Raw genomic sequence first — 17,261 nt, 5'->3', positions numbered from 1 at the left:
AATAATAATAATAATAATAATAATAATAATAATAATAATAATAATAATAATAATAATAATAATAATAATAATAATAATAATAATAATAATAATAATAATAATAATAATAATAATAATAATAATAACAAAAACAACAACATTAATAATTAGTCAATTTTTTTTTACATGAAACTGTAAAACAAAGTGACAAGAATGGTTTTATGAGATTGAAGCTATTCATTTAACAATGTATATTTAAGCTTGCATTTGAGTGATGAAATAGATGAGCAATTTTTTTTTTTTTTATTATGGAGGGTTTTTGAATTAGAAATTGTAGGACCTCCAAATCTTATACTGAACTGACCTAATGTTGTGCGGAAGAAATGTATTATTTGATTGCCTTGTTGGATATGAATGAATTACTGGAGTTTGATATGAAGAAAAGTCGCCCGTCACCCTCAAGGAGAGAGAGGCCCGCAGGCGCGGGACAGGCTGGACGTAGTAACTCATTCAAAAAACAATAAAGTCCGCGAGGAGTATCGACACCGACATAAACATTTCCATAATCTTTTTCAAACGGGGGGGGGGGGGGGGGGGGAACGGGGGACGAAACAAAAACGGCGAGTTAAACCGTGCGGCCGCCTCTCAAAGCCACCGGCGAGAACGCGCCTAAATGAGTGTAGAGAGAGAGAGAGCGCACTCGACGACATCGATTGTCCTGTTTGCCTTTAATGGGCTAATTAGCTCCACATGGGGAGAGAGAGCGGGTCTCAGACCGGCGCTGGAGCCGGGGTCACTGGAGGGGAACCGGGAAGAAGGGCCATTACGGGGGCGGGATTGATGCCTTCCGGATCATCACCATGTTGGGGGGGGGGGGTGTTCATTACTAAATGACCCCACCCACCCACGTCGTAATTCCTGAAGTATATATATCGATGGCGTCGCTATTATTATCACTATCGGTACCACATCTCGTATAATTTATTAGCCGTCCCTGGCGGTTCTGCCACAGCCCAGCGGGTCACGCGGCGGGCGCGGTAATGGCCTCGTCGTTTAGTGTTTGGCACCGCGTCTGGCGCCCGGAGATAAAGTGTAAATATACAGAGTGTCGGGGTCAAAGCCACGGAGGCTGATGATGAGGGGGGGGGCGGGGGGGTTATTAGCTGCACGCCGGCTGATGAAAGAGCACACCACCACCACGGACACGTCGGGCCGAAGGGGAGGACATCCTGTCCACTTACTAAACGTGGCCGCTTAGACCCCCAAGGCTGCCCGCAGTGCAACAGAGAGGGAGAGATGAGAGGGAGGGAGGGAGGGAGGGAGAGAGGGAGGGAGGGAGGGAGAGAGGGGGAGAGAGAGAGAGAGAGAGGGAGGGAGGGAGGGAGGGAGGGAGGGAGGGAGGGAGGGAGGGAGATAGAGAGAGGGGAGAGAGAGGGGGAGAGAGAGAGGGAGGGAGGGAGGGAGGGAGGGAGGGAGGGAGGGAGGGAGAGAGAGAGAGAGAGAGGGAGGGAGGGAGGGGGAGAGAGAGAGGGAGGGAGAGAGGGGGAGAGGGGGATAGAGAGAGAGAGAGGGAGGGAGGGAGATAGAGAGAGGGGGAGAGAGAGAGGGAGGGAGGGAGGGAGGGAGGGAGGGAGGGAGGGAGGGAGAGAGAGAGAGAGGGAGAGAGAAAGAGAGAGAGAGGGGGGGGGGAGTGAGAGGGGGAGAGAGAGAGAGAGGGAGGGAGAGAGGGAGAGACATAGAGAGAGACATTCTAGAATGTTTTGTTTTAGAAAGTTCTATTATGACATCACCACAAACGTTCCAGAATGTTCTATGTTCCAGCAAGGTCTATTATGACATCACCACAAACATTCTAGAATGTTCTAGAATCTAGAATGGTCTATTATGACAAATACGACGGTTCAATGACTTTATCTAAATCCAATCAATATTAAACATTCATATAATACAATAACCTAAATATATATAGCTTTGGCTCTCTCCTGTGACAAAATGGCATCCAATGTAATAAAAAAAAGTCAACCAACGAACTCGATTCTTGTACCGGATCTCCTCTCTGGTAAACAAGAATACCCTGAAGACTCTGGCAGGAGCACTCATTCAAGGGTACTACGACTATGCTTGCACCTCATGGTACCAAAGCACCTCAAAGGCGCTAAAAACAAAATTACAAACATCTCAAAACAAACTGGTCAGACTACTGCTTGACCTTACTCCTAGAACCCACCTCACCCCTGCCCACTTTGACAACCTAGGATGGCTTAGAGTAGACGACAGAGTACAGCAACTTGCAATGGGCCTGGTCTACAAGATACACTACGCGACCAAGGTACCCATGTACATGTCAAAATACTTCCCAAAGGTCAGTGAATACCACGATCACAACACCAGAGGGAGCTCCACAAATCATGTTAAACCCAGATTCGGCTCAAATAAGGGACTAAACACGTTTCGCAATTATGACACATCAATGTGGAACGCCCTACCCAAAGCTGTAAAGGAATGTGAATCACTACCCACTTTCAAAACCACTCTCAAGGGAAACCTACGGGAGACTGCAATTCAACACTGGCCCCTGTAAATATCCTAACCCAACCCCCTCCAATGTACAGTCATTCACCTAGTATGGTTTTGTCAATAGTCCAATGTACAATTTTGTTTGTTTGTACAGTGTCTCCCCCCCCCCCCCCCCTCAATGTACAGTTTTGCTTGTTTATACAGTGTGCCCCCCCCCCCAACCACCTCCAATGTATATTACCCAGTATGGTTGTCAATATCCCAGTGTACCCAACCCCCCCCACCCAACCTCCTCCAATGTACAGTTTTTAAGTCAAATGTATATACTCCCTTTTCTGGACTCTTTTCGTATCACAAACAGTACTGTATTGGCAAATCTGGTATGTCATAAATGTATAGATGTAGCAGTACTGTCTATCTGTATGTCATGTACGTCATATATGTCCTGATGAATTGAAAATGGGGGACCCTGATGTAAACAAGACGAAAGTGTTTCTCTGGTCTGCATCCCCTTAACAATTGTGTGTATTGAGCCGTACTGTGTTGTACCCATTCTGCAATCTGTTAATAAAGTTTTCAATCAATCAATCAATCAATCTTAAAAAAAATCAATGTTTTTATTGACATTTCAAGAGGAAGCGTAAATAAACACTCGCGACCGCCTCCAGTTTAATCTTCCTCCTCATCGTCAGCACCTCCAGCTCCAGGCTGGCCCTTCTTGGCGTTCTTTCTCTTGACACGGCCGGGGCGTCCACCACCGTACGGAGACCTCAGAGAGAAGTCAATGTGCTTCTGGCTGTCCAGGCGTACCACAAACGATGGGATGTTCACCACCTGCTTGCGTACACGGATGTGCCCCTGGCGGGTCAGGACACGGGCATGGTGGATGCTCTTGGCAAGACCCAGCTTGGAGACCTGTGTCTGCAACCTCCTGTCCATGAAATCCTCAACCTTCAGACCCAGGATGTAATCCAGATTCATCTTGCCCTCGTCGAGCACACCGATCCTCACCAGACGCCTCAGCAGAGCATTACCTTCAAAAAGACGCTTGGGGTCCTTCTCATCCAGAGTCAGCAGCTCTCTGGCAGCCTTACGGATCTTGGCTAGCGTGAACTTGACCCTCCACACCTCACGCTTGTTCCTGAGACCATACTCGCCAAGGAGTTTCAACTCCTGGTCGAGACGAGTCTTCTCGAAGGGACGGCGAGGGGTGACATAAGTCTTGCGACAAACCCAACTCCTGGCAACGGGCATGGCTGTTTTTAAGGGAGGGCCGGCGATCCACTCCACTGGTCAAATTACTTACTCGTGAGTAGTACGTCCGTTGATAAAGAAAAAAATATCCAAATGGTTTATTTGCGGAAGTCTTTCTTTACAGAAGTGGTCCTAAATCTACTTTCCTAAATATTCCTGTCACTACTACAAATACTACTACAAGATACACGTACTACTACAAGATACACGTACTACTACAAGGTAAGCAAACTGTATTTTCCCAGTCTCCAAAATTACCGCAGACTCGACACATGAAAATTCCTTCGTAATGTGAAAGCCGTAAATCCACATCACCACAAACGTTCCAGAATGTTCTATGTTCCAGAAAGTGTGAGTGTAATTTCAGAGTCTTAATCCTCTGGGGCCCCACAACAGGGTTGGTCGTTAAATCCATGAAGTCATGCTTATCTCTCTCTAAAAAACTGTTAAAACACTGTATCCATTCATTAGATTCAGAGCAGGCTGATAACGTTTGCATCCAAGGCCGCAGTGTCCCTGCGAGGAGCCCCCTTTTGCACCCCCCCCTCAAGAGCCTATCTCTTATGACTCCCGGATGACCATGTAAGGCCAACCCAATCAGAGACGATCGAATGAGGCGTCTCTATTTTACTGTGTTATAACCCATTACACTGTTGCTTTGTTTCACTTTTACTCTGACAGACCTGTGATCAATGATATACACTCTGCCAGACTAAAAGTCCCTCCGTACGGATGGACTGAATATTTTCAGACTAAAAGTCCCTCCGTACGGGATGTACTGAATATTTTCTTCTCAAATAAACCTGTGTTCATTTAGCGTGAGTATTCTGACTACCTTTTATCTCCTGGCTTCATTATTCTGACTACCTGATTCGCAGTGTGACCCTGTTTTAGGCTGCCTTGATGCCCATGGAGAACCTGTCGCGGTTTGACATGAATGCATTCCTGGAGACGTCAAAATCCACGACCAGTGAGAAGATGACTGCTACCCTATTCAACGGCTTCCGGCCTCCTTGCAACAGATAGGTTGGTCTGTGTGCGAAGGAGTGAGAAGACGACTGCTACTCTATTCAACGGCTTCCGGCCTCCTTGCAACAGATAGGTTGGTCTGTGTGCGAAGGAGTGAGAAGACGACTGCTACTCTATTCAACGGCTTCTGGCCTCCTTGCAACAGATATGTCGTTCTGTGTGCGAAGGAGTGAGAAGACGACTGCTATTGTAGTCCACTGTGACTGCTACTGAGAACGACAACAAATCAAATCGAATCATAAATCAAATTTATTTGTAAGGCCCGACAACACACGTTAATGTCCCCATGGGCCGGACACGTCTTCTTTAAACAAGTCAAGAAGAAACATCACAATAAGTCAAGAACAGAACAAGAACACCATAAGGTCCAACAAATTTAAAATAAATGCAAATAAATGAAAGAATGCAAACACTCCCAGACATACCCCGCGCGAAGGTAAGGAAAAACTCACTAAAACCTAACAATAGGGAAAAATGCTCCACAGGCAGTGTGGAGGAGAGAAACCTTAGAAGGGCCGTTCAAGGGGGGATCTCCCTTCTTAGATGTCGGTGATAGTAGTTAAACAACACACCAATGCACACACTGATTGCAGAAGCCAGTGTACATATTAAAATCAGTCAAAGTCAAATTTCTGATTTAGATATGGGTACATATTCAGAGTTTGAAAATACTACTTATATTAAGACTGCCATTTTATTTATTTTATACACCCACTGAACTGTTGCAACTCTACAATCTGAAACTCAACATGAAAAAACTAAAAGAAAAGATTTCAACACACTCAGCAGATGTGGCTTGAAGATGGAGCACTGTGCTGCAAACTCCTGGCTAACACAGAAACCTGGAACAAAAGAAACAATGAAATTCTCTGGAAAATTTAACATGGGGGGGGGGGGCAGTAAAGGGGAGATGTTATAAAAATGACAAACTGAGAGAGGGCAGGAGGAGGATCATATCCTCCCACTCAAAAATGATACAAACTATCTTTTTTTCTTCCTTTTTTAAATGTTCTATCTTTTCATTTTTATATAATTTATTTTAAATGTCCAGAAAACAAAGAGGGGAAAAAAACCGAACGAGGAGGGCCCGGACATTCCATAACTATGGCTGAAACCAGTGCTGCCCCCATTTGCATTGCATCAGCGGTAAGAGAGTCATAAAAAGTCTGTCCTTTTAATCTTCAATGTACTCCCAGAGGTCCTTCTCGTAGCCCTCGTGCACATGTTGCAGTAGCGCCCGTCGCCGGCTCTCGCAGTACACGTACTTGTCTTGTACTTTCTGCTTGATGTCCCGCAGGGAGTCCCGTGAGATGTCACGCTCCAGATATCCAGACAACACCTCCGTGGCGTTCTCCAAGTCCGCCTGATTGTTCTCAAATATAATGGACTGGTTGTTTTTCTTGAGGTAGAAGGCGAAGACGTAGGTGAACATGAGGGTGGAGCGGCACTGGCAGAGCACGTCCACGGCCTCCTTCAGGAACTGCACCTCGATCCACAACGTGTTGTGCTGGTGCATCTCCTCAATCTTCCGCTTCGCCTGCGCGTACAGCTTGTGCTCGAGGCGCAGGCTCTGCATGTGGTTTGTGTAGCGGTCGCAGTAGAACAGGTACCTGTGCAGGGCGGCGTGGGAACGCTCTTGGGCGTCTCTGGCAGCCTTGGTATCATCCGCATCGTAACGGTTGCAGGTGTTCAAGCCATGTGGCTTCCAGGGCCCCAGGCAGATCCAGCAGAACTCAGTGTTGCAGTTCTGGTTCTGACACACCATATGGTTGCAGCCTCCATCCTTCTCGATGGGTACATGGCATGTGGGACACTCCCTTGTATTTGCGGCGATCCAGTTGGATGTCTCACTATCATCGTCACATTTCTTGATCCATTTCCTCAGCCACTTACACTTGACAGGATCATGCCAGTTCTCTCCACAATTGAAGCAGAACTGGCATCCACATTTACATCTCACAGGCTTGGCATCGGGATACTGGACTTTGACAACGTGATGGCAGTCAGGTGCGGGACACCATTTCAACAGTCGGTTGCACTCTACGAAACTATGTGTAATCAAGTGTTGGTACTTCAACTTCACTTTTGAATCGGTTATCAGCCGCATTACTGTGTTGTCATCCACCAATATATCACAGTTGTGGGCGGGACAGGATATTGTCTGTCCCATGCCCTCCTCGATGATTTTGGTAGTAAGGTAGTGCCCCCAGCACTGCATGCAGAACTTGTGTCCACACTCCAACCCAGTGAAGTACGAGTTTGGGTAGTTCAGATAGCAGATCTGACAGGGCATGTCCTGAGCTGAAGACTGGGTGTTCACCGGTCGCGTCCTCATTTTCTTGCTCGGATTGACGACGTGGCATTCAGAGAACAATTTATCAAGGTTCCCATCGAAATACCTTTCCATCAGTTTCTCTTTGTCCCAGTCGAAGTGACTAAGGAGTATTCTCGTGATAGTAGCAGGGTTCTGGATGACCTCGCTGACCTCCCGGATACACTCCACCATATGCTGGAGGATCTGCTTGGCGGTCAGCACCTCGAAGCGGTAGTCCTCCTCCTCCTGCCCCAGGCCGCCGCCGTCGTCGTCGTCGAATTCATAGTTGTAACCCTCGTCCGAGTCCATCGCTTGTTATTGCAATGTATTATGATCAGTCAAACGTCAAAGCCACAGGCGACACCCAGTGATGATGATTCGAAGCTCCGCTCGTCGAGACGCTGCACTGAAACGAGACGAGATGTTTCTCTACAGAGTTGTTTCCGTGGCCCCTCAGCACATGCACAACATAACACAGTGTGGTAGCTGCTGTAGCTATAGCTTGTTGCTAGTTTGGTCATCTAGGAGAGATCCGTGCTGCTGGCCTCACTACTACAAATACTACTACAAGATACAAGTACTACTACAAGATACAAGTACTACTACAAGGTAAGAAAACTGTGTTTTCCCAGTCTCCAAAATTACCGTAAATCCACTTGCTGGCTCCAGGCTTCAGTCCATTGTTGAGTCCATCCGTTCAGTCCTGTTCAGTCCGGTCGAAGATGCAAAACTGCCTTTCTGCTTATATAGAGACCCAAATGTTCTAGAATGTTCGGTTATGACATCATACGGTGACATCACGAAGTTTCCATAACGTGCTATCATGACGTCATACTGTGGTTCTAGAATGTTTTAGCTTCTAGAAAGGTCTATTATGACATCACCACAAACATTCCAGAATGTTCTATGTTCCAGGAAGGTCTATTACGACATCACAAACGTTCTAGAAGGTTCTATGTTCTAGAATGCTCTATTATGACAAATACAACGGTGCAATGACTTTATCTAAATCCAATCAGTATTAAACATTCATATAATACAATAACCTAAATAGCTTTGTCTCTTACACCGGAGGTTCCTGGTTCGATTCCCGCTCCTCCCGGGCAGCGTGTCGATGTGTCCTTGAGCAAGACACGTAACCCCTAATTGCTCCCGATGTGCAGGTTGGCACCTTGCATGGTCGCCTCTGCCGTCGGTGTGTGAATGTGTGAGTGAATGGTCAAATGTGAGGAACAAATTGTAAAGCGCTTTGGATAAAAGCGCTATATAAAAAAGCAGCCATTTACCATTTCATATATTTCATATTAGAAAGTTAGAAAGTTCACTGTGCTGCAACATGTGGCACAGCAGCACGACGGACCATATCGGAAACTGGGAGCAGAAAGGAACCCAACCTGAGAGTGACAGATATGTCGGTCTGTGTGCGAAGGAGTGAGAAGACGACTGCTATCGTAGTCCACTGTGACTGCTACTGAGAACGACAACAAATCAAATCGAATCATAAATCAAATTTATTTGTAAGGCCCGACAACACACGTTAATGTCCCCATGGGCCGGACACGTCTTCTTTAAACAAGTCAAGAAGAAACATCACAATAAGTCAAGAACAGAACAAGAACACCATAAGGTCCAACAAATTTAAAATAAATGCAAATAAATGAAAGAATGCAAACACTCCCAGACATACCCTGCGCGAAGGTAAGGAAAAACTCACTAAAACCTAACAATAGGGAAAAATGCTCCACAGGCAGTGTGGAGGAGAGAAACCTTAGAAGGGCCGTTCAAGGGGGGATCTCCCTTCTTAGATGTCGGTGATAGTAGTTAAACAACACACCAATGCACACACTGATTGCAGAAGCCAGTGTACATATTAAAATAAGTCAAAGTCAAATTTCTGATTTAGATATGGGTACATATTCAGAGTTTGAAAATACTACTTATATTAAGACTGCCATTTTATTTTTTTTATACACCCACTGAACTGTTGCAACTCTACAATCTGAAACTCAACATGAAAAAACTAAAAGAAAAGATTTCAACACACTCAGCAGATGTGGCTTGAAGATGGAGCACTGTGCTGCAAACTCCTGGCTAACACAGAAACCTGGAACAAAAGAAACAAGGAAATTCTCTGGAAAATATAACATGGGGAGGGCAGTAAAGGGGAGATGTTATAAAAATTACAAACTGAGAGAGGGCAGGAGGAGGATCATATCCTCCCACTCAAAAATGATACAAACTATCTTTTCTTCTTCCTTTTTTAAATGTTCTATCTTTTCATTTTTATATAATTTATTTTAAATGTCCAGAAAACAAAGAGGGGAAAAAAACCGAACGAGGAGGGCCCGGACATTCCATAACTATGGCTGAAACCAGTGCTGCCCCCATTTGCATTGCATCAGCGGTAAGAGAGTCATAAAAATGCTGTCCTTTTAATCTTCGATGTACTCCCAGAGGTCCTTCTCGTAGCCCTCGTGCACGTGTTGCAGTAGCGCCCGTCGCCGGCTCTCGCAGTACACGTACTTGTCTTGTACTTTCTGCTTGATGTCCCGCAGGGAGTCCCGTGAGATGTCACGCTCCAGATATCCAGACAACACCTCCGTGGCGTTCTCCAAGTCCGCCTGATTGTTCTCAAATATAATGGACTGGTTGTTTTTCTTGAGGTAGAAGGCAAAGACGTAGGTGAACATGAGGGCGGAGCGGCACTGGCAGAGCACGTCCACGGCCTCCTTCAGGAACTGCACCTCGATCCACAACGTGTTGTGCTGGTGCATCTCCTCAATCTTCCGCTTCGCCTGCGCGTACAGCTTGTGCTCGAGGCGCAGGCTCTGCATGTGGTTTGTGTAGCGGTCGCAGTAGAACAGGTACCTGTGCAGGGCGGCGCGGGAACGCTCTTGGGCGTCTCTGGCAGCCTTGGTATCATCCGCATCGTAACGGTTGCAGGTGTTCAAGCCATGTGGCTTCCAGGGCCCCAGGCAGATCCAGCAGAACTCAGTGTTGCAGTTCTGGTTCTGACACACCATATGGTTGCAGCCTCCATCCTTCTCGATGGGTACATGGCATTTGGGACACTCCCTTGTATTTGCGGAGATCCAGTTGGATGTCTCACTATCATCGTCACATTTCTTGATCCATTTCCTCAGCCACTTACACTTGACAGGATCATGCCAGTTCTCTCCACAATTGAAGCAGAACTGGCGTCCACATTTACATCTCACAGGCTTGGCATCGGGATACTGGACTTTGACAACGTGATGGCAGTCAGGTGCGGGACACCATTTCAACAGTTGGTTGCACTCTACGAAACTATGTGTAATCAAGTGTTGGTACTTCAACTTCACTTTTGAATCGGTTATCAGCCGCATTACTGTGTTGTCATCCACCAATATATCACAGTTGTGGGCGGGACAGGATATTGTCTGTCCCATGCCCTCCTCGATGATTTTGGTAGTAAGGTAGTGCCCCCAGCACTGCATGCAGAACTTGTGTCCACACTCCAACCCAGTGAAGTACGAGTTTGGGTAGTTCAGATAGCAGATCTGACAGGGCATGTCCTGAGCTGAAGACTGGGTGTTCACCGGTCGCGTCCTCATTTTCTTGCTCGGATTGACGACGTGGCATTCAGAGAACAATTTATCAAGGTTCCCATCGAAAAACCTTTCCATCAGTTTCTCTTTGTCCCAGTCGAAGTGACTAAGGAGTATTCTGGTGATAGTAGCAGGGTTCTGGATGACTTCGCTGACCTCCCGGATACACTCCACCATATGCTGGAGGATCTGCTCGGCGGTCAGCACCTCGAAGCGGTAGTCCTCCTCCTCCTTCCCCGGGCCGTCGTCGTCGTCGAATTCATAGTTGTAACCCTCGTCCGAGTCCATCGCTTGTTATTGCGATGTATTATGATCAGTCAAACGTCAAAGCCACAGGCGACACCCGGTGATGATGATTCGAAGCTCCGCTCGTCGAGACACTGAAACGAGAGACGAGATGTTTCGCTACAGAGTTGTTTCCGTGGCCCCCCAGCACATGCACAACATAACACAGTGTGGTAGCTGCTGTAGCTATAGCTTGTTGCTAGTTTGGTCATCTAGGAGAGATCCGTGCTGCTGGCCTCACTACTACAAATACTACTACAAGATACAAGTACTACTACAAGATACAAGTACTACTACAAGGTAAGAAAACTGTATTTTCCCAGTCTCCAAAATTACCGTAAATCCACTTGCTGGCTCCTGGCTTCAGTCCATTGTTGAGTCCATCCATTCAGTCCTGTTCAGTCCGGTCGAAGATGCAAAACTGCCTTTCTGCTTATATAGAGACCCAAATGTTCTAGAATGTTCGGTTATGACATCATACGTGACATCACAAAGTTTCCATAACGTGCTATCATGACATCATACTGTGGTTCTAGAATATTTTAGCTTCTAGAAAGGTCTATTATGACATCACCACAAACATTCCAGAATGTTCTATGTTCCAGGAAGGTCTATTACGACATCACAAACGTTCTAGAAGGTTCTATGTTCTAGAATGCCCTATTATGAGAAATACAACGGTGCAATGACTTTATCTAAATCCAATCAGTATTAAACATTCATATAATACAATAACCTAAATATATATAGCTTTGTCTCTTACACCGGAGGTTCCCGGTTCGATTCCCGCTCCTCCCGGGCAGCGTGTCGATGTGTCCTTGAGCAAGACACGTAACCCCTAATTGCTCCCGATGTGCAGGTTGGCACCTTGCATGGTCACCTCCGCCGTCGGTGTGTGAATGTGTGAGTGAATGGGTCAAATGTGAGGAACAAATTATAAAGCGCTTTGGATAAAAGCGCTATAATATAAAAAAGCAGCCATTTACCATTTCATATTAGAAAGTTAGAAAGTTCACTGTACTGCAACATGTGGCACAGCAGCACGACGGACCATATCGGAAACCGGGAGCAGAAAGGAACCCAACCTGAGAGTGACAGATATGTCGGTCTGTGTGCGAAGGAGTGAGAAGACGACTGCTATCGTAGTCCACTGTGACTGCTACTGAGAACGACAACAAATCAAATCAAATCATAAATCAAATTTATTTGTAAGGCCCGACAACACACGTTAATATCCCCATGGGCCGGACACGTCTTCTTTAAACAAGTCAAGAAGAAACATCACAATAAGTCAACAACAGAACAAGAACACCATAAGGTCCAACCAATTTAAAATAAATGCAAATAAATGAAAGAATGCAAACACTCCCAGACATACCCCGCGCGAAGGTAAGGAAAAACTTACTAAAACCTAACAATAGGGGAAAATGCTCCACAGGCAGTGTGGAGGAGAGAAACCTTAGAAGGGCCGTTCAAGAGGGGATCTCCCTTCTTAGATGTCGGTGATAGTAGTTAAACAACACACCGATGCACACACTGATTGCAGAAGCCAGTGTGCATATTAAAAAGTCAAATTTCTGATTTAGATATGGGTACATATTCAGAGTTTGAAAATACTACTTTGTGGCTTGAAGATGTGGCTTGACGATGGAGCACTGTGCTGCAAACTCCTGGCTAACACAGAAACCTGGAACAAAAGAAACAAGGAAATTCTCTGGAAAATGTAACAGTAAAGGGGAGATGTTATAAAAGTGACAAACTGAGAGAGGGCAGGAGGAGGATCATATCCTCACACTCAAAAATGATACAAACTATCTTTTTTTCTTCCTTTTTTAAATATTCTATCTTGTCATTTTTATATAATTTATTTTAAATCTCCAGAAAAACAAAGAGGGGTGTAAAAAAACCGAAGGAGGGGGGCCAAATCGGGACATTCCATAACTATGGCTGAAACCAGTGCTGCCCCCATTTGCATTGCATCAGCGGTAAAGAGAGTCATAAAAAGTCTGTCCTTTTAATCTTCGATGTACTCCCAGAGGTCCTTCTCGTAGCCCTCGTGCACGTGTTGCAGTAGCGCCCGTCGCCGGCTCTCACAGTACCCGTACTTGTCTTGTACTTTCTGCTTGATGTCCTGCAGGGAGTCCTGTGAGATGTCACGCTCCAGATAGCCAGACAACACCTGAATGAATGAATGAATGAAAACTTTATTTAACAGATTGCAGAATGGGTACAATACAGTACGGCTCAATACACACAATTGTTAAGGGGATGCAGACCAGAGAAAGACGTTTGTCTTGTTTCCATCAGGGTCCCCCATTTTCAATTCATATCGACATTTATGACATACACAACATACATGACATTTATGGCATAGGGACATACAGGTATTTAGTACTGATACATTTGTGACATAAACGGTATTCAAATATACAGCACTGTTACCCATAGATCCTGACAGAGTATATACATATCATGGGGAGGAGACTGTACATTTGGAGGGGGTGGGTGGGTGGGAGAGAAATATACATACGGCGGGGAGAGAATATATACATACCTCCGTGGCGTTCTCCAAGTCCGCCTGATTGTTCTCAAATATAATGGACTGGTTGTTCTTCTTGAGGTAGAAGGCGAAGACGTAGGTGAACATGAGGGCGGAGCGGCACTGGCAGAGCACGTCCACGGCCTCCTTCAGGAACTGCACCTCGATCGACGACATCTTGTGCTGGTGCATCTCCTCAATCTTCCGCTTCGCCTGCGTGTACAGCTTGTGCTCGAGGCGCAGGCTCTGCATGTGGTTTGTGTAGCGGTTGCAGTAGAACAGGTACCTGTGCAGGGCGGCGCGGGACTGCTTTTGGGCGCCTCTGGCAGCCTTGGCATCATCCGCATCGTAACGGTTGCAGGTCCAGCCGTGGACACAGCTCCCCAGGCAGACCCAGCAGAACTCAGCTCGGCAGTTCTGGTTCCAACACACCATATAGTTGCAGCCTCCATTCTTCTGGATGGGTACATGGCATTTGGGACACTCCTTTGTATTTGCGGCGATCCAGTTGGATGTCCCACTATCGTCGCCACATTTCTTGATCCATTTCCTCAGCCACTTACACTTGACAGGATCATGCCAGTTCTCTCCACAATTGAAGCAGAACTGGTGTCCACATTTACATCTCACAGGCTTGGCATCGGGATACTGGACTTTGACAACGTGACGGCAGTCAGGTGCGGGACACCATTTCAACAGTCGGTTGCACTCTACGAAACTATTTGTAATCAAGTGTTGGTACTTCAACTTCGCTTTTGAATCGGTTATCAGCCGCATTACTGTGTTGTCATCCACCAATATATCACAGTTGTGGGCGGGACAGGATATTGTCTGTCCCATGCCCTCCTCGATGATTTTGGTAGTAAGGTAGTCCCCCCAGCACTGCATGCAGAACTTGTGTCCACACTCCAACCCAGTGAAGTACGAGTTTGGGTAGTTCAGATAGCAGATCTGACAGGGCATGTCCTGAGCTGAAGACCGGGTGTCCACCGGTCGCGTCCTAATTTTTTTGCTCGGATTGACGATGTGGCATTCAGAGAACAATTTATCAAGGTTCCCATCGAAAAATCTTTCCATCAGTTTCTCTTTGTCCCAGTCGAAGTGACTAAGGAGTATTCTCGTGATAGTAGCAGAGTTCTGGATGACCTCGTTGACCTCCCGGATACACTCCACCATATGCTGGAGGATCTGCTCGGCGGTCAGCACCTCGAAGCAGTAGTCCTCCTCCTCCTGCCCCGGGCCGCCGTCGTCGTCGTCGAATTCATAGTGGTAACCCTCGTCCGAGTCCATCGCTTGTTATTGCGATGTATTATGATCAGTCAAACGTCAAAGCCACAGGCGACACCCGGTGATGATTCGAAGCTCCGCTCGTCGAGACGCTGCACTGAAACGAGAGACGAGATGTTTCTCTACAGAGTTGTTTCCATGTCCCCCAGCACATGCACAACATAACACAGTGTGGTAGCTGCTGTAGCTATAGCTTGTTGCTAGTTTGGTCATCTAGGAGAGATCCGTGCTGCTGGCCTCACTACTACAAATACTACTACAAGATACAAGTACTACTACAAGATACAAGTACTACTACAAGGTAAGAAAACTGTGTTTTCCCAGTCTCCAAAATTACCTTATATCCACTTGCTGGCTCCTGGCTTCAGTCCATTGTTGAGTCCATCCATTCAGTCCTGTTCAGTCCGGTCGAAGATGCAAAACTGCCTTTCTGCTTATATAGAGACCCAAATGTTCTAGAATGTTCGGTTATGACATCATACGGTGACATCACGAAGGTTCCATAACCCTTCTATCATGACGTTTTATATTCTAGAAAGTCCTATTATGACATCACCACAAACGTTCCAGAATGTTCTATGTTCCAGAAAGTGTGAGTGTAATTTCAGAGTCTTAATCCTCTGGGGCCCCACAACAGGGTTGGTCGTTAAATCCATGAAGTCATAGTTATCTCTCTCTAAAAAACTGTTAAAACACTGTATCCATTCATTAGATTCAGAGCAGGCTGATAACGTTTGCATCCAAGGCCGCAGTGTCCCTGCGAGGAGCCCCCGATTGCACCCCCCCTCAAGAGCCTATCTCTTACGACTCCTGGATGACCATGTAAGGCCAACCCAATCAGAGACGATCGAATGAGGCGTCTCTATTTTACTGTGTTATAACCCATTACACTATTGCTTTGTTTCACTTTTACTCGGACAGACCTGTGATCAATGATATACACTCTGCCAGACTAAAAGTCCCTCCGTACGGATGGACTGAATATTTTCAGACTAAAAGTCCCTCCGTACGGATGTGCTGAATATTTTCTTCTCAAATAAACCTGTGTTCATTTAACGTGAGTATTCTGACTACCTTTTATCTCCTGGCTTCATTATTCTGACTACCTTTTATCTCCTGGCTTCATTATTCTGACTACCTTTTATCTCCTGGCTTCATTATTCTGAATACCTGATTCGCAGTGTGACCCTGTTTTAGGCTGCCTTGATGCCCGTGGAGAACCTGTCGTGGTTTGACATTAATGCATTCCTGGAGACGTCAAAATCCACGACCAGTGATGGCTTCCGGCCTCCTTGCAACAAATCAAATCAAATCAACAAACAACAAATCAAATCAAATCATAAATCAAATTTATTTGTAAGGCCCGACAACACACGTTAATGTCCCCATGGGCCGGACACGTCTTCTTTAAACAAGTCAAGAAGAAACATCACAATAAGTCAAGAACAGAACAAGAACACCATAAGGTCCAACAAATTTAAAATAAATGCAAATAAATGAAAGAATGCAAACACTCCCAGACATACCCCGCGCGAAGGTAAGGAAAAACTCACTAAAACCTAACAATAGGGAAAAATGCTCCACAGGCAGTGTGGAGGAGAGAAACCTTAGAAGGGCCATTCAAGGGGGGATCTCCCTTCTTAGATGTCGGTGATAGTAGTTAAACAACACACCAATGCACACACTGATTGCAGAAGCCAGTGTGCATATTAAAATCAGTCAAAGTCAAATTTCTGATTTAGATATGGGTACATATTCAGAGTTTGAAAATACTACTTATATTAACCCATTATCTGCCAGAGCTTATATCCATCCTTGTAGCCTCTCTGCCAGCGCAATTTGTCTATGGAGAAGTTCACCATCTTTGCAGGGCTATAACTTTTTAAATTGTATTGCTAAATTGACATTACTATGGCCCATTCAACATCAATTATCTATCGTTCAGGATGTAGGAACGTTTTACTTTTTCATTCACACATTCATACTAAAATACCGTCTAGAGTATAAATATGTTTTTATCGTTTTCTGCTGTATTTCATAGAACGTGAGATATAGTCATAAATGCATAGATCATCAAATGCAGTTTGATACCGATCGACGCCAGATAATTTTTTTTAACTGTACATGGTCCTAGACGTTATGACTTATCATCTGCGGTTGACCGGAGGGGGGGGGGGGGGGGGGTCGTTTATAATTCAATGACCGACGTTAAATGATTCATGTAGCATGGGTGATATATTGATCAGAGCAGTTTATATCGAAAATGGTAAAGAAAAACGCTGAAACTCACCCCAGTCTCCTCGTAGCGTTGGGTGATCACACTGGAGCAAAAAGATCGCTATTATGGGATGTTGATCGATGCGATCCATTTCCGGGTTGTATATTACTAATACACGTCCAAAACATGTTGATTATTGAGTTATGGCAAAGATTCATATCGACAGTGTCTGTATTGAGCCCTGGGACGCTA

General features: G+C 45.6%; 4 protein-coding genes across 4 annotated transcripts; all 4 read right to left on the bottom strand.

Annotated features, from left to right (window-relative positions):
* Positions 1–3,107: 3,107 nt before the first annotated feature.
* LOC311248786 (small ribosomal subunit protein uS4-like) lies at positions 3,108–3,750 on the bottom strand (the record flags this gene model as incomplete). The annotated part of the gene is made up of 1 exon (XM_084339614.1): positions 3,108–3,750. The coding sequence occupies one exon, from the start codon at positions 3,748–3,750 to the stop codon at positions 3,166–3,168; it is 585 nt and encodes a 194-aa protein (XP_084195740.1). The 3' UTR covers positions 3,108–3,165.
* A 2,203-nt stretch (positions 3,751–5,953) lies between these two features.
* Positions 5,954–7,402, bottom strand: LOC311248784 (E3 ubiquitin-protein ligase arih1-like; the record flags this gene model as incomplete). Its single annotated transcript, XM_084339612.1, has 1 exon — positions 5,954–7,402. The coding sequence occupies one exon, from the start codon at positions 7,400–7,402 to the stop codon at positions 5,954–5,956; it is 1,449 nt and encodes a 482-aa protein (XP_084195738.1).
* A 2,123-nt stretch (positions 7,403–9,525) lies between these two features.
* On the bottom strand, positions 9,526–10,968 carry LOC311248783 (E3 ubiquitin-protein ligase arih1-like; the record flags this gene model as incomplete). Its single annotated transcript, XM_084339611.1, has 1 exon — positions 9,526–10,968. The coding sequence occupies one exon, from the start codon at positions 10,966–10,968 to the stop codon at positions 9,526–9,528; it is 1,443 nt and encodes a 480-aa protein (XP_084195737.1).
* A 2,011-nt stretch (positions 10,969–12,979) lies between these two features.
* LOC311248782 (E3 ubiquitin-protein ligase arih1-like) lies at positions 12,980–14,794 on the bottom strand (the record flags this gene model as incomplete). Its single annotated transcript, XM_084339610.1, has 2 exons — positions 12,980–13,144; positions 13,520–14,794. 2 exons carry the CDS (start codon positions 14,792–14,794, stop codon positions 12,980–12,982), a joined length of 1,440 nt encoding a protein of 479 aa, XP_084195736.1.
* Between the last annotated feature and the right edge of the window lie 2,467 nt (positions 14,795–17,261).

This window comes from Notolepis coatsorum (assembly GCF_963971535.1).
Source record: "Notolepis coatsorum genome assembly, contig: SCAFFOLD_486, whole genome shotgun sequence".
Taxonomy (NCBI): Eukaryota; Metazoa; Chordata; class Actinopteri; order Aulopiformes; family Paralepididae; genus Notolepis; species Notolepis coatsorum.
The sequence above is the reverse complement of the archived record's forward strand: the minus strand, read 5'-3'. Positions and strand labels throughout refer to the sequence as shown.